This window comes from Scatophagus argus, chromosome 4 (assembly GCF_020382885.2).
Source record: "Scatophagus argus isolate fScaArg1 chromosome 4, fScaArg1.pri, whole genome shotgun sequence".
Taxonomy (NCBI): Eukaryota; Metazoa; Chordata; class Actinopteri; family Scatophagidae; genus Scatophagus; species Scatophagus argus.
Genome location: NC_058496.1, coordinates 21608083 through 21635950, shown reverse-complemented (window position 1 = coordinate 21635950; position 27868 = coordinate 21608083). Strand labels below are relative to the sequence as shown.

General features: G+C 42.3%; 1 protein-coding gene across 9 annotated transcripts in view; it reads left to right on the top strand.

Moving 5' to 3' along the window:
- Positions 1-27868, top strand: part of fbrsl1 (fibrosin-like 1) — a 264778-nt gene that overhangs the window by 169912 nt on the left and 66998 nt on the right. For all 9 annotated transcript variants that reach the window (XM_046385770.1, XM_046385769.1, XM_046385771.1 and 6 more), the window contains one exon: positions 7903-7932. In XM_046385770.1, coding sequence (XP_046241726.1) covers positions 7903-7932 — 30 coding nt within the window. The remainder of the gene's footprint in view (positions 1-7902; positions 7933-27868) is intronic.

Here is a 27868-nt window from a genome sequence, read left to right as displayed (position 1 = left end):
ACTCCATCTCTCATACTCGGCCTTTCATCCCTGCTCGTCCCTTGCTTGTCTCTTCTGGCTGCCAGACAAGAGCCAGACTGGATTCTTTTTTAAGCGGGAAGCTGCCAGCTGTTAGCATCAACTCCTTGGTAGCTCACACTGTCCCGTTACATCTCTGCCTCCCTCATTTCATAGAATAGGGATTTGCAAGATGTTCATCTCCTCAGGTTTTTTCTTTCTGTTTCAACCCTTTAAAGATTTCCAATCACTTTGCGTTCATTATATCTTACCGAGTCGAAAGTTAAACCCCAAGTGCAGAACCAATTTTTATCCCAGTCAATCGCTCTGTTAAAAAAGTCATTTAACTTTTAACAGACTGAAGTCCTGTGAAGGTTAAAGGGTTATGCCTTATGATGGCATGTATCGTCAAATGATCAGAGTTTATCAGCCTTCAGAGATTTGGTAATACTGGTCTATTGTATGTGTGTGAATCAGATAATTGTAGACACTGTTTCAAATCAATGAGCAGGCAGAAAATGTACCTTAATTTGCTGGGCAATACAAAACCAGGCATTCTTGTTTTAATATTTACAATATCACAATATTTATTGATATTGTGATCTAAAATTACTTTTATAATGATAGAAAGAGATTAAGATTCTATCAGTGTTGCCCAGCTTGAGGTTGGGCACAGCCCAACAGACCTCTGGGTTGGCATGTGTGGGTTTGTAAATGTGTAAGCTGTCTGCCCTTATAATAGATTATTATTGTCATGTTAACTGAGAAGATGCAAGTATTAAATCCTGTTTGGACAACAGGGGTTGGAGAATGAGGTGAGCTCCTCATGGCCACCTGATGAGAGAGCAGAGCAGAGAGAGCTGCTGAATCCAGTTGCAGCCATTTCCACAGGACACTCGTTTATAATTCTGTACTCAGCCTACAATAACGTTTGATCATTGCAGAGGGGACAGGAGCTACAGAGAGGGGGAAGGGAGCTGACGCTTTCTCTCTCTGTCTCTTCGCTCCCCCTCCCCAAACCCCCTCCTCGCCCTCTCGCAATTGCTGTCACCCAGTATGAATGCCCCCTCTGGCCCGATGACAAGTCTAGCGTGAAACGCTTGGCTGCCCCCTGAAATTAGCAGTAGAGCCCCCCGGCGGCACATGCTTCTCATGACCAGCACACAGTGGGCCACCGCCAGATTCTTTTCATTATGGCTGTGGCCTGCCAACCCCCTTACTCTGCCTCCTTCTGCCTCTTCCTCCATCCCACCCTCCCTTTCCTCCTCCTTCCCCCTGTGCGTCGGCCAGATCTCAGTAAACAGCATCTGTAGTGCTCATCACAGTAGTGTTGTACGGAAAAGAAGTAAAGAGCGAGCCAAGCTCTCTGTGGGTGTTGCTGTTATTTCTGTGTATATAAGTGTCTTTACGTGTGCACACAGTATGTGGTTTTGAGTCAGTGTGTATAGTGTATATATGCTGTACATGTTTCTGTGTGTTGGCTTGACAGGATTAGTATGAGAGAGAGAGATAGCTGTTGCAGAAAGAGAGTGAGAAAGTGAGAGAGGAGGGGAGTAGCAGTACAGAGCGATGCCTGGAGGCTCAATCTGTTCCTCACTGAGCTACATCAGTGTTAGAGACGGCGGCTCGGGCCGCGGGGAAGCCTCCACTCGCTCCATCAAACTGTCAGGCAGCCAGCGGAGCTGCACAGGGAGACTCTCAGCTGCCCCCGGGGCCAGTTCAAGTCAACATCCCATTTCTTTGCTTCCTCGCCTAATTTCTCCTACGCCCCGACTTTCCAATGCCCAGTGTCTGCCACTGCAGCTCAGCAGTACTGATCCCGAGGCCATGTCAAAACACTGGAAGGTGGTGATGGTTGTACGTGCATGTATGTGCGTGTGTGTGCATTCGCCTCGGAAGGCAAGATAGCAAGCAAGTTACACTCATATGGTCAGCAAAGACAAGAAGGAGCCAAATGGAGCCTTATGAAGACTAGGTGAGAGAAAAAAAATCATAAATCAGTGTTGTTTTGTTTTTTCTCTTGTTCTCTCTTACCTATGTCCCCATTTTTCTACCATGACTATATTCATTACACAGTTGTGTATTCCCTGTCCCTTCAGGTTCCTGGCAGTTTCCTTCGTTCTCTCTGAGATGAATAAATGCTCCCTGTTCCCTCGTACATCTGCCATTACTGTCTGTTTTTCCCTCGCCAAACTACTCCAAGGATCACACCAACAGCCCAGCCGGCTCTGTCACTCCCCCTAGCAAGTGCTGAAAGCAAAGGTTGAGGGATTTCTTGTTGGAAAGGACAAGGCGGTCCTTTAATTTAGTGAAGAGGGGGGGACTGGCCGTCAAGTTTACCCCCACCACTCTCACCATCAATCTGTCCATGTGTCCTCTTGCCCTCCCCCTTCCTCCTCTTCCTCCCCAGCCTCACCGCATACTTTGCATGGAAGTGAAACAGAGCACTGCCAGGTCTCAGTGCTGTTTACATGGACTCTGGGTAATGTTAATGTCTGCTTGGTTTGGCCCCAGGTCAGGACTATATCTTTCCTCACCCCGGCTTGATTTACATGGCCCCCGCTGACTCTTCCCTTAAGTGTGTCAGCTCTGAACCAGAGGCCTCTGTGTGTCAGGCTAATGCAAAGAGTATTTCTCTGAGCTAGTCGTCTTCAATCCGCCCTCACTCTCATTCTCTCTCTGTCTTCTTTCAATGGGTCTCTGTGAAAGGAGCTTTTGCTGAAGCCATCTTTCTGTTTGCACAGCCAGCTCCGAGGTCCTGAGCTCAAATATGGTTTTACGTGAGAGCCTGTCTAGGCCTCTTCTGCTGGTCGATATCATTTCTACCCGGCAGAGCTTTTTCTCTCAATCTCATTCCCTTTGGACCCTACATCTTCCCTTGGATCAATACTTTACTAATCCAGAGCTCCTAGGCTGACCCAGGGTAATCAGCTGACTTCCCATGCTGCCTGCTAGAGAGGTCAAGGGTCAAATGGCTGTATAGATTTGATCCTGTGATCAAATCACTTTGCTAGGTGGTGCTTTCAGACACATCTAGTGGGGTCAAGAGAAATCACTTGATTTTTTTTTTTCTCTCTGTTGTTGAAAAAGTTAAATGCAGTGGTGCTATGTGAGCTACATAAACCCTAATATTAATACAGCACAACCATTCCTGTTGATAAAGTATGGCTGAACTGAAGCAAGGCTTCATTCTTCTCCACAAGGCCAAAGAGACCTTCAGATATTGCAAAGATGTTGCAGGCCTGACAGGAGGTCCCCCAGCTCAGCCGAGGCTCTGCTTCCACGCCCCATCAGAGTGGTCATGGCGCCTATGTCTCCACACCTCATCCCAGCATCCACAGGAGGGAAATTGCAGGAGGAAATTGGTGTTGTTCCACCAGTATCCGACGCTGCTTTGGTCCTCGACTATCTAAATGGACCATTACCCCCTCTGTGTGCTCTCACTCTAGGAGAACTGGGTTTGTCAGCACTCTCTCCCTTACAATCAGGGGTATCTCTGTACACGTCCCTGGAGAGATCTTTTCTAAACTGAAGCTATTTCTCTTGTCAGTGCATTGTTGGCTTGTCACCTAAATCACTTGGACAAGGAATCAAGTGCTGCTGCTGTTTCACTGTTCAGTCAGTCTTTGTGGCCCTTCTTCAGTTTTTACATGCAGCTTTATTTTTTTCCTGCTCAATGTTAATATTTTTGGAAAGTGTTAGCCATATCCCAAACTGATCAATTCAGTGTTAAAATCAGTCAAACACTGTACAATGAAAGTTCTGAATAGATGAATGAATATTTTTTGTTATTCCTTTGAATCTTATTGAATCTGAAGTCTTTACAACATAATCTGTTGGCAAGACTTCCTAAAGCGATTTGCTACAGCCAGGAAAGCTTTCATCATAAATTGTATTGTCAATGCACAAATACTTTCATACAGTTCTCTTTCTGATTGTATTTATTACTTAGTTATTTTGAGTAGCAACTGTCATTGACAGTTGAAGGCCAGTAGCCCAGGCACCTCTTGTTTTGCCTATTTCTTCTAGTTTTCTTGCAGTGAGTACAGGGTTGTGATCAGTATTCAGGCAGACAGTCGTTGATGCTGTGCCAGAATTTGCGTAGCTGGGCAAGTTCTTCCTCTGTTCCTCCCTCTATCTCTGAGGCAGAATTCATGGCAGACTATCCTCTGAGTGTGACAAGTGGAACTGTGTGATTAATTTGGCCAGTCGTTTTAATGTGCTCCGGGATGCGCAACGCTTATTGTCTTCCCCTTGCACGTCTATCAGAATCTGCCAGGAAAAAATGTCCAGGAGAATCGAGACATCCATCCTAGCCCCCCTCTCTCTGTTTTTTCCCTCTTGCTTCTCTCTCCTCAGCCCTGCCTCGTTTCAGGGTTGAGCTACAGGGTCGTCATGGGGGCCAGCCCAGGTCGAGGCCTGGCTCCAGCCACGGCCGCTGGCGGAATAAATCTCCTGTCTCTGAAGTGTTGAAAGCTGTGTAAATGTCAAACGCATCCGTCTGATGTGCTGGTTGTGGGGAGGGAGGGTTGCAGGGGTTGTGGGATGCTGGGAGGGAGGGTTGTGGATGAGCCATCCGCTGAAGCTGGTCTCCTGTTACCTTTCATAGCTGCCGTTTGCCAGGTGCAGATGTTGCTTCTTGCTCCCTGCTTCTGAAGAGCCAGCCAGCTTTTTATTTATTTATTTTTTTTAACTTCTTTTTTGGGGGGAGGGTTGTTTGGTTTGTGAACATCTATGAGAGACACAAACCACCAGGGGTTTGGCTCCTGTCAGGCAGCTTAGTGAGCTGCATATCTCTCCGATTTTAACAAAGTCCCCTCTGACCAACAGACGTGCTGTTTAGGGAGGTTTCTGTTTGGGGTTGTAGATTTGCATTTTCACAATTTGGTTTTCTTTTGTATCTTTGCTGAAAATCATTTACCCAGTGTAGATATTCAAAGAGGCACAGGGTGCTAAATTACGTGTCCCTCTTCTCACACCCACGCACTCACAAACATGAGTCAGTCTTGTACTTTTATAGGTTCATTGTATTTTTTGACTCAACCAAGCGCAATACAGGGCAATCACATACAGCACCAACAAAACTGATCCAACACTAAATTCATCCGTCCATCCCCTCATCTCTATAGCATCCCCCCTGCCTGTTCTTACTGTTGTTTTGTTCTCCCTTTCCACCTGCCTCTCGCTCCCCTGCTGTGCTCTGTCTCTCTCTGTCTCTGTCTGGGCCGCAGCTAGTATTCCTCTTTATGCTCTGCTGCAGTGCATGACTCTTGTAAAAGGATAAGCACCATGCTGTGCTCTTTTGATATTATTTTTCCTCCTCGCCAGCTACATCCTCATGAGGCCTCATCTCTAGTGTCATGGCTACTGCTGCAACAACAAGGCCAAGCATGCACCCAGGGAATAGACCGAGCCAGTTGTTCATCTCCATCACCTAGGGTTTAAACTCGTCCCCAGTAATAGAGAGGAACTCAGAACTGCTGTGAGATGGAAGTCATCTGTTCAGCTGCATGCTAAGAATACATTTACACCATTTTCCAGGGGGAACGGCGAATTTGGAGAAGGGATCAGTTTTCCCTTTTTTTCTGTTTGTCATGCATAGATGGATCGAGATGGAGAGAAACATAGTTTTAAATGTGTTTCCTTTTAGATAAAATGCCACAGTGGTGAGGCAACAAATGGGCAGTGATTACAGGTTTGATGTGGCCCTAGCAGAAATGTCTCACAATTAATTTGTCTAGAATACTTCATCTGAATGGGGAATTGATTGACAAGAAGCCTAAGCCACTTTCTCTTCCTAATGCCCTGCATTCTATAATGAAGGTTTTTTTGACAAGCAAAAACCCAGAAATTAGGTTTTGCAAACATTCCCCAAGAGAAAAGACAACATGTTGCATAGAAATAGGGCCAGTATGTCTAATTTCCATTCCAAGTACATGTGGGTGTGTACTGACAAGTTAATGCTTTATTTTTTCACTTTATTACTAGTAGTCATTACCTCATCTGGACCAAGCATTCTTTCTTATTACTGTGCACAAAGACAAACTAATATAGTATAAATAATTATGCTTTACACAATTAACAATACAGTTGTCATTCTGCATAGTCATACAGACATTTTTCAGAGCACAGCGAGACCCCCTTTCTTTGCTTTCATACTTAATTTCTTGATGCTCACCTCTTTGGAATGAGAAACTGTAATAACTTAAGCAAATAGAAAGCCTCATGTTGAACTTATCCTTTTACTGTACTTGTCCTGGAACAGGTCTATGAACTGGTTCTCTATCTTGTGTAAGAATGCTTCAGCCTGAACAGTACAAGCTTGGGGGTTTCTTAGAGTTTTATTGTGTAGATAAAGATGCAGATAAAACAATAACCCTCCTAAGGTTGAACCACAATGTTTTTCTCTTTGAGCTTCTTCCTGCGAGGACTCCTGCTGGATTTCTTGTCTGAGTAGGATGAATCACGGGGCATGGAAGCCCCCCGACCCTCGTCTCCTGAGAGATCTTGGCCACTGAGCCCTTGCACTGATTACTCTCGTTACTTAATTATACATTTGGACCCACCGCACTCTCAACAAAGGGCTGCTGTGCCTCCATTGACCCAGCTCCCTCCTCATTGTGCCCAGCTCTGAAAGGGAGTCAAACAAAATAAAGAGGGTCCACTTAAATATGTTGCCACAGGAACTTAATTGACAGATTGATGGCAGTTTTTCACTGGGGGCCCTCTTCTCTCTTTATGCGACTCTCCGCTTGAATTGCTCTGCCCCTCACGTATCCTGCTGTGAGGTCCAGCGGGACTGGCCTGCAGCTCGACCACTCCTGTTTCCACAACTTCACTCTCTATTGCCCTGTGGGAGAGAGATACCAGCCAGAAGTGTTTAGTGTTTAGCAACAACTGAATGTGAGACCCAGAAGGATCTTGTGGGTTGGATTTAAGTTAAGGAATGTTTACCATAAAAAACTTGTTATATGATTTCAACTGACAGGATGGGATTTCTGTTATATGCACTGAACAAAGTATTCGGAAAAAATCTAGTGTAAGCCAGGGTTACTGACTTCTAACTAACTTCACGCATTCTTTTGACTGAAGATGAATAAATATTGCTGTATTAGTCAGAGTTTAATCCTTTTTTTATTATTTGTTGAAAAGGGTTTTGTGCCTGTGAACATCGAGAATGAAAGGCTTTGACCCTCTGTTTGTCAGATACAAGGTCTGACTTCTCCCTATTTTCTTTCCTTTTTTAAAGATTGCACCTCTTCTCCAGATATTTCAGTCTGTTCATTTCATATTTTAACGTAATTTGAAATGTTGAAGGAAAAACCCATTTCACTTCTTGACTGAACAGAGGTTGATTTGGCCTTTGGCCATGCTAGGCAAGGCATATTTGAGAGTACAACCTCTCTTGTTATTAAGTTCCTTTATCGCTGTAGAAGTCTGACATACAAATTAAAGACTGGTTTGTCACAAGGTGGATTTGAAATACCACATTTAATAGGCACTGTGTTTGAGTATTCAGGGAGCCTAAGCTCTTTCTGTCCTTGAGATACTATCGTCCAATTTTAAAGTACTCTTAAAAGACTAAATGACAAGCTGCAGCTGAATGCAGTCATTGAACAGGCTCTTTATCATAGAATCCAGTGTATAGTATTATTCATTTTTCTATCTTTTGTAAATTTACAGCATTGAATTTGAAACAGAAACACCAGAATGGAATGGCTTTTGAAACATGAAAAACTCTTAGCTTACCACATTCTCCTTTCCCGCTTCATCCTTTACCATTTGCACTGAAAGCTGTCAGTGAATGAGAAGTTACACACAAAAATAACATCTGCACTGATTATGGGCAACTGGGGGGAGCCAAATGAATAATTCCTTATATTTCATGTGTCTTTTCTGTTACAGTGTGACAGCGAGAGTGACATTGACGACAAGGTAAGACTGCTTTTCCTGTGTTTATTCACCCACCACGTGAAGTGGCAGAGTTGTGAATAACAAATTTAAGCTCTCAACTAAAAGAGGGAGACAGTCATAGAGTGTTGTTAGCAAAACATAAAAATACAAAGGGGAAAAGACACTCTGCTCATCCTACCACTCTTGATCACTTGCATTTTAAATAGCAAGAAGAGTCTTCTGTTTTGTAGTGTAAAAATATACGGCATTTATGCTATGTGGAGCACTGTGTCTGAATGTTTCTTAAATATGCCTTCTAGTCTACATACAATAATTTTGTGTGTTTGTATTTAATCTTATCACATGGCACATATCACCTCTGTCTGCATGTTTCTCAAATATACGCGATAACATATCATAGCTCCACTTTGGGCCTCTGTGTCTGTAACGTAACATTTGAGAGTTTTAGAATGATGATTATGTTCCAGTCGCAGAAATGCATTAATTTAATTCTCAATGTGAAATGTGTTTCACAAGGCATCTCTTTTTCTTCAAGCTTTATGGGCAGTTTCTTATTAGTTTTACTAACAGTGACTGATTAAGCCTTTAGCATAATCTTAACTTTTCTCCATAGCCTCAATGCAAAATTGTGGAAAAGGAAAAACGAACTATCGTTGTCAGTTTCTCAGTGTGCTTAAAAAAATACTTTTGCAGTGACATCATCAGGTTTTAACTGTTTGACAATTTGACAGATGTAGTCTATCAGTTTCACTTCTGTGGATTTGTTTATGCCGGTCTTGGAGTTGGTTGTCTGATAGCAGCCACCTGGTTACAAGATGAAATGCCTTTGGGGAACCTCACACATTCTAATTCCTCCACAGTTTAGCAATTACTCCCTGGTAAATGAATGAGATAGCATGTCTAATCTCCTGTAAGCTTAGCTCCCAGTTCTGTGGAAATGTCTGCAGCTCCCCCTATAAATAATACATTGATAGCAGGCCCAATTTGCATTAACTGTAGCCTGGCAAGTCAATGGGCTTTTATCTCTTCATTGAAGCGAAAAGGAACCGAGGGCGCTAGCTAGTTGACACGACAGAGAGACGTAGCAGGCCTGTCAGTCTCCATACAGCTCCCTGGCATCACTGTGGGGGGTAGAGAGGCAAGTAAAGTAGGAGGGAAGCTCTCAGAGTGTTTCCTTTCCAGGGTTTTGTTTTCCCTCCTGCTCCTTCAGTTCCTTGAGGCTTGTAAAAGGTCTATATCATGCCACAAAATTTGACATGTAAAATATAAAAGTTTGATTCTATGACAGTAAACAACACTACTTAAAGAAGGGGAGAAGAGAAAAACAAGCAATACTATGCAAAAACTCAACAGTGTTGCTATGTTGTTGGCGTCAGCCTCAGTCTGTTGAATAAGCTCTGCTCTTGACGTTTGGCACCACTTGTGTCAGCCAGATCAGGTCGACTGGTATACAGCTCAAGATATGGTGGACTATGAAAGATTGCTGCCAAGTTTCCAGCAGTCTGATTGTTGACTTTTGTACAAGTTATTACGCTGTCAAGAGCCAAAGCTTCTCCCTTCTCATACGTCTACCATCAAACATAGCATTGCTTGTTTTCTGGAAGCGTATAACCACAAGGTCATTGGTTCAATTCCCGGGACTGGCAGGATAAATCTGGATGAGAACTAGAAAATCAGTGCTCTTTACTCTTTACTACCAATTGAGTAAGGCCCCAAACACTCCAGAGTTTGATTATTATCTAAGCATGATATCTCTTAGTGATGAATGTGAGTCCCATAGGACTTAAGATAATATTATAAATGAATAATTCTTAGTAAAAAAAAAGGCTGCAGTCACATAATCTGTTATCTTGGCTATTGATCCTAGATCCTTTGCTTTGGTTTCACTTGTTAATTTTCACTTCACTCATTTCTAAATTCATAATTCCTGGTTTTGAGGTAGATGGTTAGCTTGTTGCTTAAAGGAGAGATTTAAGTCTTCTACAGTCATGGAAAAAATTATTAGACCACCCTTGTTTTCTTCAATTACTTGTTCAATTTAATGTCTGGTACCACTACAAGTATATTACCTGAAGAATGCAATGAACACGACAAAAAATGCAGCTGATTCCATAATACTTTATGTCCTATTTGACATTATTAAGATTAATTGTATTCCCAGGGTATATAAGAGGCCATTTCATGTCATAAGCAGCACTGCACATGCAAAGGCCTAGAGTGGTTTCCTGCTTCCATTCAAGCAGTCGCACAACTCAGAAGTCGTCAGCTCTCACATAATGCCAAAACAAAAGAATTATGTGAAGCCACAAAGGCAGCCATCTTGGCACTGCTGGAAATTGGCATGAGACAGGTATCCAAAAAACTGAAAATCTCCAAGACAGCCATTCATTACACCGAGAAAAAGCAAGCCGAACATGGTACTACCAAATTGCTAGCTGGACGAGGCAGGAAACCTCTTTCTACCCCACAAGAGGACCATGCACTCACCTGTTCCTGTGTCAGGAATCATCATCAGACCTCCAGGGACCTTAAAAATGAGTGGGCAATGTCGAGAGATGTGACTTGTTCAGCAAGGACAGTTCGAAACTGACTTCTTGAAGCTGGTCTGAAGTCACACAGAGCACGGAATAGGCCTTTTGTCAACGAAAGGCAGAGGAAGGCCCGGTTACTCTTTGCTAGGGTTCACAAGGATTGGACTGTTGATGATTGGGCTAAGGTTCTCTTCAGTGATGAATCCAGTTTTGATTTGATGCCCGCTCCAGCCCACTTACTGGTTAGGAGGAAGCCTGGAGAACCCTACAAACTAGACTGTCTTGCCCCTACAGTAAAACATGGGGGTGGATCAGTGGTGATTAGAGCTTGTTTCAGTATGGATGGAGCAGGGCAAATGCAATAGTGCGAATGAACCAGGTCACGTACAGGGCTACTCTTGAAAACAGCCTTCTTCCATCAGCTGATAAACTCTTTTGATTTTCCAACAAGACAATGCCCCTTGCCACACGCAAGGTCAGTTAAAGCCTGCATGGAGAACCAGAACATTCGAATCATGCCTTGGTCTGCTCAATCACCAGATCTTAATCCAATTGAAAACGTGTGGAACATCATCAAACTCAAAATGGAGAACCACGAGCCCAAAAACAAAGAAAATTTGTTTGAATTTTCGCAACAGGAATGGGCAGAGGTGACAGCATGATTTTTTCCATGACTGTATGTACACTGAACAGCTACAGCAACTCAAAACTTTAACCAGTTATTTAAGGGCAACTTAAGAAGCAACAAATAAAGGACTTTAACAGAACTCAAACATCACTTGTTTTTCTATGTGCAAAGTGTCAACAGACAAGAATTAAATCCCTAGATAGTCCCCCTAAACCACTGCTGGCTAACAATAGCTTTGCATCAGCAGTCACCTGTGATGGAACAGAGATGTTGGAACAGAAAAAATGACCCATTTTCTAACCCTTTTAAAACCACACTGTGTTCTGAAAGTCAATACCAAAGCAGTAAATTTCAAACTTTTCATTCAATAGAGCATTAAATACCTGCAACACACCCAACACAGCAACTTGTCAGCATAGTTGCAAACAATGTGAGCACCCTATTTGAAAGCTTATTATTTAATAGAGGCCCAAAGGTGAGTATTGATAGTTTCCATTGTTTGAAAGAAAAGCTTTCATTTGTTACCAACAGGAAATGGAAATGAATAGCAGCATATTTCAAAACAAGTTTCAGTGTTGTGAGGTCTAGTGTACATGTATTTGCAGAGAGTGCAAGAGGAAACGAACAACTGGATAAGGCCAAAGCAGTGCTGACCTTTTCATTTCCTCAGAAACACATATTATCATAATCAAGTTGATGAAAGTTGCGAATCATCCACAGCAAATTGCTGACGAAAGAAGAAGACCAGGGAAAAAAATACTTTGACAGGCCATCAGCAAAAGCAGGAAAAAATTGATGGTGTAAAAATTGAGTTTCATGAGGAGAAAGACAAACACTGTCATTTGTAATTGCCTGCACTCAGGATAACTCGACAGCGATAATTTTCTGCAACGTTTTGCTGAAACAGGTGCCAGCTCCTCCCGTATCTTTCCAATGAAAACAAAGACTCCTTTCACATCAGATTACCAGCCACCTGAACACCCACATTGTCAGGATTTCACAGATTAACTTAATTAGAATATTGCTTCCAGGTGTGCCCCCAGGGTGCAATCAGTTACACTGTATTTGAATAAAACTGACGAGTTGCTGCCACAGCAAAGTCAGTTTAGATTGCCGCACTTTGTGAGGCATGTATCAAAGCAGTGCTTGAGATATCATGCAGTGATGTGTTTCCAGTGCCTGTCAGACTTGAATTCTTCGAAGATTGCCAGGTCACCTCCAGTTCGACTTGAAACTGCTGCAAAGGGATCTTTCTGTAGATCGGCCCAGCCTTAAAGAAACAAGCAATCACAATCTGGGTATTGTGTTTTAACCACTGGCATTTTTTCTTGGGAGACCCGCGGTGTTATGTTCGAGATTACATGATATTTGACAGTGACAAATTTTCAGTGTTTGTTTTTAAAAAAATTAAAGCCTTGACCTTGGATTACCAGACTTATGTGTGCAGCCCTGGGGAAACTCCAAATAATTAAGGATTCCTTAAGGAGAATTAAGTTCCATCTTTACCATCATTAAAGTAATACTTAGTGTGTTTGCAAGTAGCCATGCTAAATAATATGCTTGTGAAGGAACAAACCACATGTTGGGTAAATCAATTGACATTACAGGGACTCTTTGTATTTAGTTGTGTTTAGAACATGTTATGAGACCAGGATCATCAGTCACTCTTAATTCTTGATCCAAATACTTTGAGCCACTTGATGTGTGACTGAGTTGATTAAAATGTACTAATGTGCCCCTGAACACATTAGCTATTTAGTGCTCCAACCAAAAAAAAAAAGTGTTGAATGAATGTCTGTGCTCGTGTAAGGGTGATAAGACGTCACAAGGACAGTATTAGATACAACTGTGAATTGGTGTTTTATTATCATCCTGTAGTTGCATATTTTTATTTGGCTCATTTTGAATTCTAATTTTGGTCAGCTTCTTCATTTAACATCGTGAGAAATGTTTCAGTAGTTCAATAGTTTCTTCTTGGTGGGGTATTTACTTATTTACCGCTCTGACATAGTGAAATGTGGTTGAATGATTTTAGGATAAGCAATTTGGTGACTTTTATTTTAACTTTTTTTTTTTAAAAAACTTGTTTTGTCGTACATGAACTTAACTTACAATCGTGTTCATAACACCAAATATTATTCAAAAAGTCCTTTTAAACAGTTCTCAACCTGCTCTACCTGTAATCTATCAGTCAGTCCTGTCAATCTCTGACATGTCTGAGATACTCCAAGTCAACACTGTCACTGGAGAGGCAGAAAAAAAGTGGGGTTTAAAAAGAGTGGGATTTATCCATTCTTGGTTTGTTCATGCACTCACCTGAAGCGTCATCCTATCTCCATTAGGCCCCACTTTGCCTTCCTCACTGGCTACTCCAATTTCCTTTGTATTCTTTCTCCTGTGCAAATAATACAGTGGCTGTCTGTCTGTGTGTGGAACGTTAGTATGAGCTGCTTATATTCTCTGCAGCCCTTAACACAGTGGCCTCATGTCAGGTGTGTTACCACTGCCACCGCTGCATCGCCACAGCCACAGTGGAGGACACCCAGGTCGGCTAATTCTATTTGGTCCTATTTGCCGCACAGTCACTCAGCAGAAAGTGTATCTGTCTCCGGGGGAGTCTCCAAGGACCATTACCACATCCTGTCTATGAGCTCTTTTATGGCTCCGGTGTACTCATCTGCCAGGGCAGAGCACAGGCTCTGATTGACACATTAATTCCTCCTCCACCCCCTTATCTTTCCTGCTGTGTGCAGAATGAATACCATATCACCACGTTGGAGCGTCCCTACCAGCTTATCAGTAATGGCTCGTCAGCTAATGGTATCCTCCCAGATGATGTATTGTGGGGGTGGGGGGGTTGGGCACGCCCTGTGAAGTTAACAGTGCACCAAAAAACAAGTATGCTGTGGGGATTTCAAACATATCCATTAACACCACAACTGCTTTCACCAACCTTCTTCACTGGTATTTTCTCTCTTTTATTTACCAGCTACTCTCTATATGTCATTACCAGCATTGTCAGTATTTCCCTCTTTTCCCCTTTGCCACCATCTTGAAAAAGGAAAATAGCAGTAGTAATATATATTCATGTAGTTGTGTTTCCCCTCCTACATACCCCTCCCTAACCCCCGTCGCTTTGCAAGTTCCAGATTGGTCTCCAAGAGTCATCATATTCAATAACAAACAGGCCACCCACCAGGCCGCTGACAACCTTAACATTTTTTTATGGACGTGGAAAATGGACTGGCTTAATGTTTCGACACAAGTGATCATCCGTCCTCATCTCTTTAATGAAATTAGATTAAGTGCACCTGGGAAAGAGCTGAGAAAGCAGAATGCCTTGCCACCTTCTTTAATCTAAAACCAATTTGCCAGTAATATTCCTTTCCCCTCAGCTTGGGATTCACCGGCCCTGATTCAAAATGGAGACGAGATGAGACCAGAGCTGACTGGTTGCATTGAGCTCCCCACAGGCACTGTGAAATTAGACCTGACACCAACAACACAAGCCTTAATATGGAGATGTCATTTTTCCCTTCTTGCTTTTGTCTTTCTTTCTCCCGCCCTCATTCTCTCCCTTTTTTTCACACTACAGCTTTCATTTTCTGGCTGAGCATGAAAGTAAAACAAAAGAGAAAAGTGGGTAAAGTAAGAAGAAGCATCATACAACTTGAAAGATTAGCCATCCTGTCTAATTTCAATAATGTTTGGACTGAATGTTTTTTAAGGCCTCCAGTATGTTTAAGGGTAATGAGGATAATCAACTTTTTAGAAGAAAATAATGATGACTTCCAGCTTTGCAGAATGGCCATGAATAAAGATCTCATGATGTTCCTCACATCAAGCTATTACCCTGAACCTGGAAGCATTTATTTCTTTAATTTTTATTGAGCTGTTTGCAACACACATTCCTGTGTGCTCTCCAGGCTAATGTATTTTTTATTTTATTTTATTTTTTAGTTTAGTTTTGTTTTTGTTTTTTGGGTTTTGTTTTTTTTTTTCATTTTGTGGTCGTCAAGCAATACATCTGGTGTGCATTTAGTGCACAAGTATGTGGTGATCAGGGAGCACATTTGGATTTGTCTCTGAAGTGAAGAAGAATACCCTTAATCTTAGCAGTATGTGATGGCATCTGTGTGCACATGCACTTGTGTACAAGCTTGGAGGGAAGTGAGTGTAAGGGTACGCTCAGCGGTGAAACCCAGCCCCAGTGCATGTTGGGAAGAAGAGGCGTGATGACAGAGAAAAACTTGAAGGTTCTGCAGGGCCAGCCAGCAGACATAGCCAACTGACATCAGCAAAGACGGCTTGTCACTAGCAATGCATGTCATACAGCAATGCAGGGGCAGTCAACATGGCAGTGGCGTCATTGATGTGGCACCCAATAGCCTGGTCCAGATTCTTTCTTAAAGGTTAGCAGTGATGTTGGCAATGCAGATGAAAATAGGACTGTGACAAGCAAACCACACTAGCCACTCAGAACAAGGGAGGTGTGAAAACATAACATGGCATCAAGTCTGTAATCTTCTTTCACTTACAGCCTCCTCTCAGTGAAGCTGTTTGTGTTGGCAGAGCGTGTTAATAGAACAAATAGTCGTCCCTTTGTTCTGTTAAAATCATAACACACACCCTGCCCCTCTGTCTTTGAAACACCAGTGCTCAGCTAACTCTTTGAGAAAATCTGGTCACCACTCAGCCGTGCTCAACAGCTTGTGATCATTGTTATTGAAGGAGTTATTGTTGCCTCGATGAACACCAGGTTTTGTTAGGTGTTTTTTCCTCCACCTTGACCAGATCCATTTTTAGAGGTGGTTTTCCTCAAATGCTGTTTTTTGCTGCTGAGAGCCTCGTTTCTGTAATAGAAGAGTCTTCAGCAATGGCCAGATGAAACGCTCGATTGCACAATTTTCTGGTAGAGATCTCATCAGTTCAATGATACAGTGATAGAGAAAGCATGGCATGCCATATCAAACAAGACAAGTGTGAAGTATTACACCGCCTGTGGTGCCACATTACATCTAAGTGGTACTGCATGTATCTGTAGAACGTTGTTAGTACTGTGGAAAAGAATTGCATGTACCCTGCATTATTTTCAAACAGCATATTTTAGTAATCCAAATGGAATTACACATGTGCTGTCTCTCTTGCAGTTTATCAGTACTTGTTGATGTTAAAACAGAATAAGATTACTGTTTGATCTTGAGATGGCCACAGCTTTTATTAGTTGCGTGACTTCATCTACTTTTCAAAATAATTAAATCACAAAGTATAATATCAAACATTATGTCTGATATGTTTTAAATGATGCACTCTTACAGCAGTTAATGTGAAGCAAAGAATAATACATAGCCCAGGGACTGATCTCAATGCATTGATGGGACACCAAGTTAAACAAGCAGCTAAACTGACTAACCTTGTGTTCAGGGTGTCCTCTGTGATCCAAAGCAGCATCGCACAGAATACATTGTTTTTCAAGTGGTCTGTGTTTGAATAACAATCCAAGCACAATATACATTTTTCCACATGAGTAATAAAAGTAAAATTGACTCCATATTGGGTGCAGATGTTCTGCGGAAAGAGAAAAACGACACAAATGTTTCTGTGTACGTGGATGTAAGATTTGAGTGTTTCTGATTGTGCATAAACATAATGTCTAAGTGGATTTTTATTCAATAAACATAGTTGGGCTGTAATTACTTACACATTTCTTCTGGCTAGAAATGCAACACAGACTTTATGCGCGTTTAGAGCTGGCGCAACAATACTCATGTCTGTCCCAGCCTTGGCTTGTCTGCTCAAGACTTAATGCAGGATGACTTGCTTTTCATCCACAACAAATGGCATATGCAATCAAGAATAAATATAGAATTCTCTGTTGTTATTAGGAATCAGTACCATCGCGGATAATGTCTCCCGAAAGAAGCGTTGCTTCCTCTTTGGCATACATGGGTATACAGGAATACATGGGTCCACTGTGGCTGTGAAAAGAATGTTTAGAGAGCATCAATTGCCTTCTCTGACAAGGAGGCCAGTCAGCAAAGTAGTACACTGGTCATAATTTTTGTAGAAATTTCACCAGGAAAATCAACACACATGAAATCTTGAAGTCATACGCCATTGTTATTTCTTGAAGCTCTGTCTTCTGTCTCCATATACCAGTTATTTCCTACTGAAGCCAAGTTTCAGTACCTTGCAACTTTACGGGAAGGATCATCTATAGCCCTCATAATGGTGATGATGGACAGTAAAGGAAGTGCAGCACTGAGTATGAGCCTCTCTCCCACCCACTGAGAGAAACATATTCCATCTTTTTTCTGCTAACCACTTGAACATCTCCAAGTCAATCTAAACACTCAGATGCCTGTGGATGGGCTTTCGACTGCCAGACCTCAAGGCCTGCAGTCACTTGGGCACTGAAGGGAACTTTCCGTGGGCAAATGTGTATGTGATGTGGAAAGCTGAGAACCCCGGAGAGCACACTGAGATCAGGCCCAAACACACACACAGGGGCCAGCTGCCTTCAATTAAGGCCCAGCCTCTGCATTCCCTTATGCACAAAACCAGCCTGCTTTGATCTGTACCAGCCAAGGGAAAAGGTACATGGCTTGAAAGATTACAGGAAAAAAATAATTATTGTACCAAAGGTTGCTCCATAAAACTTAACGGGGGAATTTAGGCTCGGGGGAAGGAGGAAGCAGGCATTAACGATGGCTGTCACTCATGTTCATTTGCAAATTGTTTTGTCTTTTCAGAGAGCTTTAATTGGTGGACACACCTGGCCTTTGACTGAAGCTGTAGAACTTTCACTGCCTTTAAAGTGTTTTATGGGCATTGAAGATCAATTCAGAGTCAGACAGGGCACATCAGCACAACTGAAGCAGATATGCTTGTCAGTTGTTGACGACGACGTACAGCAGCTCTTGGACATGTTTGAGGTTTAGAGCCTCAGACACATACCAGCATTAAAACTGTCCCCCTGCCAAGCACCACAGACACAGGCGGCATGGGCATCCATTAAATTAATTTGACTTCATTAGTGCAGACCTGCTAGGCCTGAGGTACCCATAGAGATGCCAGGGGGTGGGTGGTGGGGGAGTGGTGGTTGAGTGGCATCAGCCACTGGGCTCTGAGGAGAGCGAACACATGGCACTGACAGGCGGAATATGGCCCCAGTTCTTACACCGGGCGGGCTGCCAAACAAAGGCAACATGCGTCATTGGCTTTAGGGGAGCTCAATCAACACCCGGTTGGAGCATTAACGCCATGCGCGCCAGGCCACATCAGTTAGGAGGCCGCAGGCTGCTGGGCAGCATGCTAGTCATGCGTGTGCACACAGTGAATATGGCAGCATGATATGATACAGAGACACTGCCAACGGGTTGACCTAGTGCCATCACCTCTGTTTATGCTGCCAGAAACGTTCATGTTATCAGGTTACAAAGTTCACATTAATCTCTTGTTAGAGGCCTATAGTAGTGATAATGCCAACAAAGTTTTTAAATAAGTGGTATTTGTTGTCATTACGTTTGGCATGCTAAATGATATTCTATACTTACTTATTAAGTGATATTCTTACTTCTGTATGCAGTCCTGTGTTGTTGTGTTTGTGCTCCACTGCTCCAGGACCGAGATACACCCATTCCTATTAGCCATTTCATGATACACTGTAGGTGACTTCGTTGTAAGATGAAGAGTAAAATATCCTCCCTCTCAAACTAATGGACCAAGCACTGAAAATGAATGACTGCTCTTGAGCTGATCTCGATCAGTGTTATTGTTTCAGATCTTAAAATCGTTTCCGACCATTTGCATCCAGCCACCACACGCAATAGCACCACAGTAGAGGTCAGAATGAGTGACTTAACATTCCTGTTGCTCTGCCATTATAGCCATCTGCATTCAACCAATGCAATTTCCACCAGCTTGTTTACGGAGGTCACATGGTTTGCTTACCAGCACCTTAATAGCACTTGTAACCTGTGGCCTCTTAGTGCCGAGCCAGCTTCTGTAACCTCTGGGAAACTGCTGCCAGATTCTGGAGTTCACACATGCTCTGCTGGGATTGGTGCACCTGATAAATGTGAAAATAAATAAATAAATAATGGGAGACATTAAGTCCAGATAGGACTGGTAGGTAGCCTGAGGGTGGTAAGTGTTATGTCTGACAGCAGCAAACACTTTGATCAGAGGGCCCCGTCTGAAGATCGCTTCCACATCTGCACAGGGGGAACGAGCTGTAAACTGCCAAGAAGCATTTTAATGACAGTTGGATTATAAAATGAAAGAGAGCTCCAGATGGCAGGCAGTGCAGCGGCTGCGGTTCAGGGGGAGGCTGTTTAAACTGCTTTTTTATTGATAAAATATGGGGTGAAAAATTGCACAGAGCTTATTAGGCATCCCGCTGTGATGTTGCTCAGCTGGCCAAGCTGTTCACTGTGGCCCCCGTCCAAACATGCCTCCATAAATTTTTCGCACTACCTTTAAATCTGTAAGATCCCTGCTTGTTAAGTTCACCCTGGCTCACCAAAATCCCCCACACCGTATTTGTCCTTTGAAAGACTTGGTTGTGCCCCCCACCCCACCACCTTTTTTTGGGGGGGGGGGGGGCGGGCGCTGGCTGGCTGGATGATGAAAGTGATGTTAGTAGCTCAACATGGACTCAGGAGGTTGGTGGGAGGGGGTTTCCGTGTACCATGCTCATTATCGTCTGCCAAGAACCAGAGTTTAGCCCTTAAACAACTTAATTCTTGCATGATTTCATTAGCTTTTACTCTCTTGGTGATAAAATGAGACCGGCCTTATGAATTCAAAACACTGTGGTTGTGCTTTCCACATATATCCATAGTGTACTGTTCAAGGCAGAAACAGTAATCAGGACACTGACATTTAATAACTGGCTGCAATAGCGGACAGAAGGGAGAAACAGCTGAACTTAGCATGAATCGACTACCAAGTTAAAGCCCACATTGCCTGAATGGTAATCTGCATCAGAATATACTGTAATAAGAGAGGTTCTTGTAAGAAAAGACAAGGGTTTGTTCAGTAATGAATTCCCTTTCGGAAGAACCACCTTGAGGTTTTATGAATGCACATGTTGGATAAAAGTCACAATGATTCATTTGTGGAAAAGGAATAATAATTACATTTGATGTGATTTACAGTGATGTTGGTTAAATCAGATTGTCATCTTATGAATGTGTCTCCCAGTTAATATTACGTGACACTAAATTAATCTCATGCACATCTTTGATCTGGACCTCAAATTGAATTTGCTTGAAATGTGAATCGGCGTGATTCAAAAGCTTGGAAGAATTCTGGTCTCTATAAATGACATCAGTAAAAGCAATCTTGATTCCATCAAAATCTATACATGCCACATGTATGCTTTTCTATTGGCAGAGTGGGCTCCTTTCAGCTGAGATATGTTGTTAGCCATGCTCTCACTGCTAATTTAAAATCCATTTAAGCTGATAGGGTGGTTGACTAAAACGTCATGATGGCCTCGCAAAAATGGGCGCCTGTGTTTTTATTCCCAACCTTCAGAAAAACAGGCAGCCCCAATTTATATTCCATAACTACCACTTCAAGGCCAACCCGCCGCGCCCCCATTCCACCCTAGCGCATCAAAGACAATTACTGTCGACATCACATCAGCTTACAACCGTTGGTTTGCTTGTTTGTCTCGTTAGGTGACTTGAAACTGCTGTCTCCCACCCAGGGAAAGTCCCCTCCTGCCCACTCTTATGGGTTTACACACACATCGCCTTCCAGCACAGAGAAGAGAAGGGACAGGCAGCCGACAGCCTAATGGACTAATTTGTAATTGCGACTGAGAAAAAGCTGAGTTGTTGGACGTGTTATAATTTGACAGAGAGTGGCAGCTCTGAGCTGGACAAAAACGCTTCAATCCCCTCCTGCTTCCTCTCCCTCTCCTTCAAACTCTTTCTGTCTTCCCTTCTGTGGAGAATCATCAGAAAGGTGATGGCAGAGATGCTTTCGGCACATTCTCCTGCTCAAAGCTCCTGGCTCTGTCTAGATTCCTTTCCTTTTTACCCAGACACCCTCACATCCCTACCTCCCCTCCCTCTCTACCTTCGCATAGATCCCATAGGATAGAATAGTGAAAGTATCTCAGAGCATTCAGATGCGTTTGAAGTGCAGGACAGATGGGAGGCTCGAGGGACTGTAAAAAATGAATCGAGGCTAGTAATAGGAGAGATGTTTTGAATCTTCTCCCCCATAAGTTATTTATCAGGGGCCCTTAGTGGTGGAGGAAGACTTCAGAGAGCTCCCTTAATGTAGCATCTGATGACTAGTAGGGGGGCTGTTCCAGGAAGCACTGCTGTAAAACAGGAGGGGAACATTAGCAGGGAAGTCTCTCAGGGCCCGTGCAAAGACAAGGAACAACACGTAGGGCGGCTCTTTCCCAGCATGCAACACAGGACAGAGATGATAGGTGTACAAGCAGATGTCCCGGAACCACCTCCCCCCCACCGCCAGCCAGTGATAATCGCACGAGGTACAGAGCAAGATGTTCTGTACTATAATTCCTGCCACTTTAGGCATGTTTCAGTATACAAGGTACTTCAACAACTTGTGAAAATAAATTACACAGTGCAGAGCTACATGAACAGAAGGCAGTGACTCTAGTCATTCATATTGAGATATTTATTATGAGTTCCTACTATACTCACAACATTGCTTATTTTGAATTGTGTGCTTTATTACAGAATTTATAAAGGTCAAAGCGACAGACATTCAAAGAGAAAACACTGAACTGGTGATTTCTCTCTTTAGACACAGAAATTCCCCTTGACCCTCTTGGGGGGATAGACTTAAAGAATGAGATTTAATGATACTGCCAGGACCAGTGTTGACAGATTACAGCTACTGATAAAAACATTTCCACTGCTGAAAATTCAACATCATTTGTCTTTTACCTTAAATTGTATTCTTGTCATTTTATTCTCAACTTATTCACTGAAACAGGGTTATGAGTCAGTTGAATGTGATCAAAGTATGGCATTTCCTTACAATAAATCTAGTAATTATGCTCGTACAGAATATGATGGCTTTATTTTTTGACATACCAAAAGCATCAAAGAAGAACTCCTAAATATTCAAACGCTGAAATTATTTCTTCTCAAGTCTTTAGTCTCACCGAATATTGTTGTGACCTGTGTCACGTTCGTAATATCATACAGAAGTATCAGTAACAAGCTGATTTATGATTTTAATGATGGGAGAGCAAATACATGGGTGTCACCAGTTGAAAGATGGATGGATAGATAGATAGATAGATAGATACTTTATTGATCCCGGGGGAAATTCAAGCATCAAGTAGCCCATTACAGCAGTGTAGGTTAGTCAAAGTGAGCACACAAACAACCAAACAAGGCCTAACTGTTAGTGGGGAAAAATAGAGTAAACATATGCTAAATAAACTAACATATGCTACATAAAGTACAATAGAGTGCAGAGAAAGCAGGTCAACCAGATTGACTGTGTGTATAAAACAAGAGACTAAAGAGCCACAGTAAACATAAGTAAACGGATTGCTACTCAGAAATGAGTTATAAAGTGCAGGTTAATTGTGCCAAACAATATAAGGTAAGGTGCATAGTGGAATAAATGTTCAATAAATAAATGTGATTTTTTTACACCTGATGTGACTCAGGCACAGACTGTCGCTGGGATCGTGACCCCTGAGTACCCAGAGATGTGTTGTAGAGTCTAATGGAAACTCTGTACGTGCACAATCACAAACATGAATAGTGGGTGGAGCCAACAAGGAAAGTGTCTGATCACCAGAGACCAATGGCCTCTGAACCGATCGCCAAAGCTAATAAAGACCAGCTAACGACATAGCTGCTTCATTTGTGCTAATTGCCCTCTCTGGACCTCAGCTGTGGCCCTTGTCTTCTGAGCATCTGTCACCAGGCGTATTCCCCAACACAGCTCAGACCCTGGCCTCAGCCTCACAGCTGGGCACACTGCCAGAAACAGTTGTCCTCTGGTGTCCTTTTACTTAGGTGAGGTGTTTAAAAAAACAATAGAAACACACTGTTTAGGAAGATTTTTTGCCAAATTTACATCTTGGTAAAACTGGATGTGTTAATCACAGTACTGCGCTGTAAATAGTGACTGTTTTGATAACTTCTGGAGACCATGTTTTTTTTTTATGATTTCACCCTGGACATATGCACCAGCCAAGTCTCGTGCCAAAGTGTGTAATAGACCTGCATAGAAGTGCAGTACTGAACAAAGTATAGAGAGATAGATGGATGGTTCAAACAGAGGACAAGAGGAGCACGGTTTATGTCCCATGTAAAAGCAAAAGTCAGTTTAGCCTTGTTTCAGTTAACTTTTGTAACGTGCAAGTCACATTACGAATTATGATCTTTTCCAGAAAATTAACCTAGTAGTTGTGGTGCCAAAACCTAACCAAACTGTCAACCAAACTGTATTTATGTTACTTAAATAATAATAATAATAATTTAGAGGAAAGATTTTGAAAAATATAAGCATTCAGACAGGATTGTTCAGTCATAGGTCAGTATTTGTTATGGGACAACAAATACTGACCTATGATTGTGGAAAATGTCAGAATTATCATCAGAATTCTTAAAATATTATTTACAAAATGATATATGATAACCATATACACAAGGTGATGAATGAGTGTGTCAAACATGCACTGTGCTAAATCCTAATAAAAGTGGCTGATAGCCAGGTCTACTACCAGACAGTAAGACTGATTATCTGCTTGACCCCCAAAACAGGGACACCTCTATAGAGCTGGCAGCTTCTGGAACTGCATATCACCATAAGTTAAAATAACTAAAATAAATGTCGATTTGCCTGATTTACTTTTAGTTTATATTATTATATGTTTCATTTTTAACAAAAAAACATGAAAACAATAATTGCTGTTCTCATTGTTGTTCATCTGATAATGTCTATAATATTAAAAAGAATGATATGCTTTACTCTTTTAGCATGTTTTGCCATGATGTTGTGCTTAAAAAAGACTGATTTGAATGAGACCAAGAACCAGAGGCAGAGAGGATATCAGCTTCAGTCAAATCAAATTCATGTATTATAGAAAATTTTAAGATCAGCTACATTTTACGTGAAGGCAAAGTGACACTCCTATATTTTTCCATGCAAAATGTGTAATGCAGATGCAGCAGTGGCCATTTTGAAGCACTGATGCATGGTGCAGCATTACAATGGGCAACAATTTGCATATCATTTCATGTTGTGGATATTAGATTAATGGCTTGTGACTGGTGTGATGAATACTAATTTAGCCTTAAATCATGTCACTGTTCAGACATCACCAGCCTGCCCAACAGGCAGCAGAGCAGATAAGCAGCCACACATTTTATAAGGTCAGCTAACTTCCCTAGCCAAGCTCTTCCTGCTGTTCATTTGTTCTAGCCAGTTATAGCAATGTTGTAAATGCTGCTATTCCAGGGACTGCTGGATCCACTGTTAAGGATATATGAGCCCCAGACAAGGGTTAATGCTGTCTCCATTTACCCTAGCAGAAATAAAATCTGCTGATAGAGTCAGGTCAGGAGTAATGGCAAAGCTGGGTGTGATGAAAATCATAAATGTTGTGGTGCCCCAGCTCCTCCCATCAATGGCCCAAGTTTTACTCGCAGCATGATCATCCCTGGCAGAGGTAGGTTTTGTCCCCGCGAGGCGCACTGATGTTAATGTTGTGTGAAAAGGCTACAGAGATAGGTAGGAAAGCAAAGCGTCATGCAGTGTTTTAATGTCATCAGAGACTGTTTTGACTCGTCCCAACAAGTTGTGCAGTAAAACATAGAGGATGAGGATTTGAACTACAGACCCAAAGACAAAACCAAATTCTACTGATTTTTCATAAGTTCCCTCAAACATTGTGGTCACTAAAAGCATTTAACTTGACATCGGCATTTTTTTTTCATCTATTAGGTTTGAATCATATTGGAAACAAAAGTGAAATGGTAGTGAAAATGGTAGCTGCAGCCGTTAAGGTACGGGTGTATGAAGGTCAGGAATCTGATATTGATAAGTGTAGTATTTTGCTATAACATCCAGCACCTTCAGATTTGTTCAGAATTTTTATTTTAGGCTATTATTTTTTAGAATTGTCTTCTGGTACCCTTTCCAACATTAATACTTTATTTCTGGCCTTTTTAAGGTTTTTAGTTGAGGAATCTACAAATTTTATATAAAGACACACATATGTAAAAAATGGTTTGTAACACTGTACACTAAAATATAAAGGATAAAAATAGGAAAGTGAGTTCAATTCAAAGCCATGAAACTAAGGATGCCATAGCTTATCAGCACATCGTCATTAAAAATTACTGAAGTGAACCCCAATAATTATAATAAAAGATTCTGAATCAAGCCTTATTTTACGGGTTGTCCCTAATGAGCACTTAAAACGATCAAGTTGGTTTGTCAATAAAAAAGCCATTATAATAGTATAAGATACTGCTATTGAATTATAACCACCATACATTGGTTCACATGGCATGGCTCTCTGTGGTGCAGTAAAGCTTGACTGGAAAGATTAAAAAGTGATCATTTCATTATTTTTATCCCACTGAATTAGCCATCACCTCCATTTCACATGAATTTTTTCATGTTATGGTAAACCACAGATTTTATCAGTATGAGGAGATTTTGTCACATGCAGGAGTGTATGTGAGTGTGTGTCATACATTCTCCTGAGAGTAGATGGCTAGCCAGGAGTGTGAAGGGAGGAGGTGGGAGGGTGTCCAGAGGGAGCTGTTGCTGTTTGATTGATGTGTGTTGGGGGTAGAGGAAGGTGTGTGTGGTGGTGATGGTGTGTGTTTGGGGGGGGATAGCTTGATGGGACTCCACAAGAGGAGGAAGGCAGAGCTCTTAAGTGGGGGAGGAGGGGATGGGAGCTTTAACAAGCCCTAGATTGTTAGTGACAGGCAGATACTTCAACACTTAAAGTAGAAGGTTTGATTTAATCACAGAGCTGTCATTTGTTATTTGTCTGGCTTGCTCCACCGAGGCCACGGCTGATCAACTGCCTGGTCCCAAGAGAGCCCTTTTTCCCCCTGAAATGTCTAAATCCCCTGCACAAATTACAGGTCTGCACCACCTCCCATCCCCACCCTTCCACTCCCCTTGCTGCTTCAATCCTCCCATGTTAAGAGATGAAGGCCAGAATGGGGGCTTCCAAAAAGAGAGGAAGGCAGCTTAACAGGACATGAGCAACAGAGGGAGACAGGTACTGGGAAAGAGAGAGGAGATGGAATGGCCTGAGGGCCACTAAAGATCATTAATAGGACTGTCAGGGAGGTTGCCAGTTGGTTAGTGTCTTATAAATAAGAAATGAGCTCCTCCCTCCTCACCCATTCTAGTTCATTAATAATGCCTGCTGTGGCTATTTTGCTGCATCGTACTTTGAAGGGATGAGAGACAGAGTGATGGAACACAATGAAAGGGCCCCACTTCTCTGCTGACTTTTTTAATCCAATAGGACAGTTTTCCCACGATGAGTCCCCATTACCCCAGAAAGAGTCAATTAAACTCACAAACAGGGAAAACGATCAGATCAGAGGGATTGGTGACAAGAGAGTATAAGATAGAGACATTCAAAAGCCCCCATGCACTCTGCCTTCCTATGACTATTAAGTATATTTTTTGAAGCCATTGTTTCTTATCAGTTTTGTTGAGAAATATAAATTACACCAGTTCCAGCCCACCATTCTCTGGAGATCAGAGGAAAAGAAATCACCAGTTGGACAGACTGAAAGTGATGGGATAAGGGGGTTGGTTGTTAAAGAGAGAGAGGAAGCAGGTTCAGAAGGGTCACCCTCCAGGTAAAAGCACTGCCTTTTAATTAGGGTGAAAGGAGATGATTCTTTTATAAAGGCCAAGGGCCTGGGCACAGTTGAGGCTGATAGTAGTCAATGCCGCTCATTAACCCTCCCTCCCACTCTCCATTCTCGACATGACTCCATCTGAAAAGGTGTAGATAAAAAGCTCAGCCAGGTCACAAAGGATGGAACGGCTTCCTCTCCATATACCCCCTATTATTCTTATTTCTTTCACTCCTCTCACTCTTTCTTTGCTCCCCTTTATCCCTTTCTTTTTTGATCACCTCTATTAAGTCCTTATGCTTCTCTTGGATTATGCTCCATCCAAGGTGAGCTACCTGGGGTAAGTAGAGTCCACTGCCCAAATTATGTTACATTTGGTAGCTCCTTTTTTTCACTGGGGGTTCCATTACATTTCATTTCTTTGTTTGTTGCATGAAGTATGTGAGATGCCATTTAGCTGACTCATAAAATTGGGAAGGATAAATGTCACTACTGTTTCTAAGTTCTGGAGCTCTTCACCCTCTTCACTGCAGACTTCTCATACAGCTCAGCTACTGTAACCGTCACCTGCAAAAGTTCTCTGACGATTTGGCAGTTGTCGGCCTCATCATGGATGGGGATGACAGGGAATACAGACAACTGAGCTTTCGTCTCTGATGAACAACAAGTCCCACCCAATGCAGGACACTGATATCAGTGAACAGTTACTTCAGTGACAGAGTGCTGAAAGGAGAGATACTGCAGATCTTTCCTTCCTACTGCTTTCAGACTCTTTAATGAGTACTGTGTACATCACGTTTATTACATTAAATAACTAACTCAGGGCAACATTTATTCCTTTACTTTGACTCCTGTGCAATACAACCAACAGTCTATCGCTGCTTACCAACTGGCTGTTGGTCTTCTTACATTGTCCCAAAGATGGCACTACAGGAGGC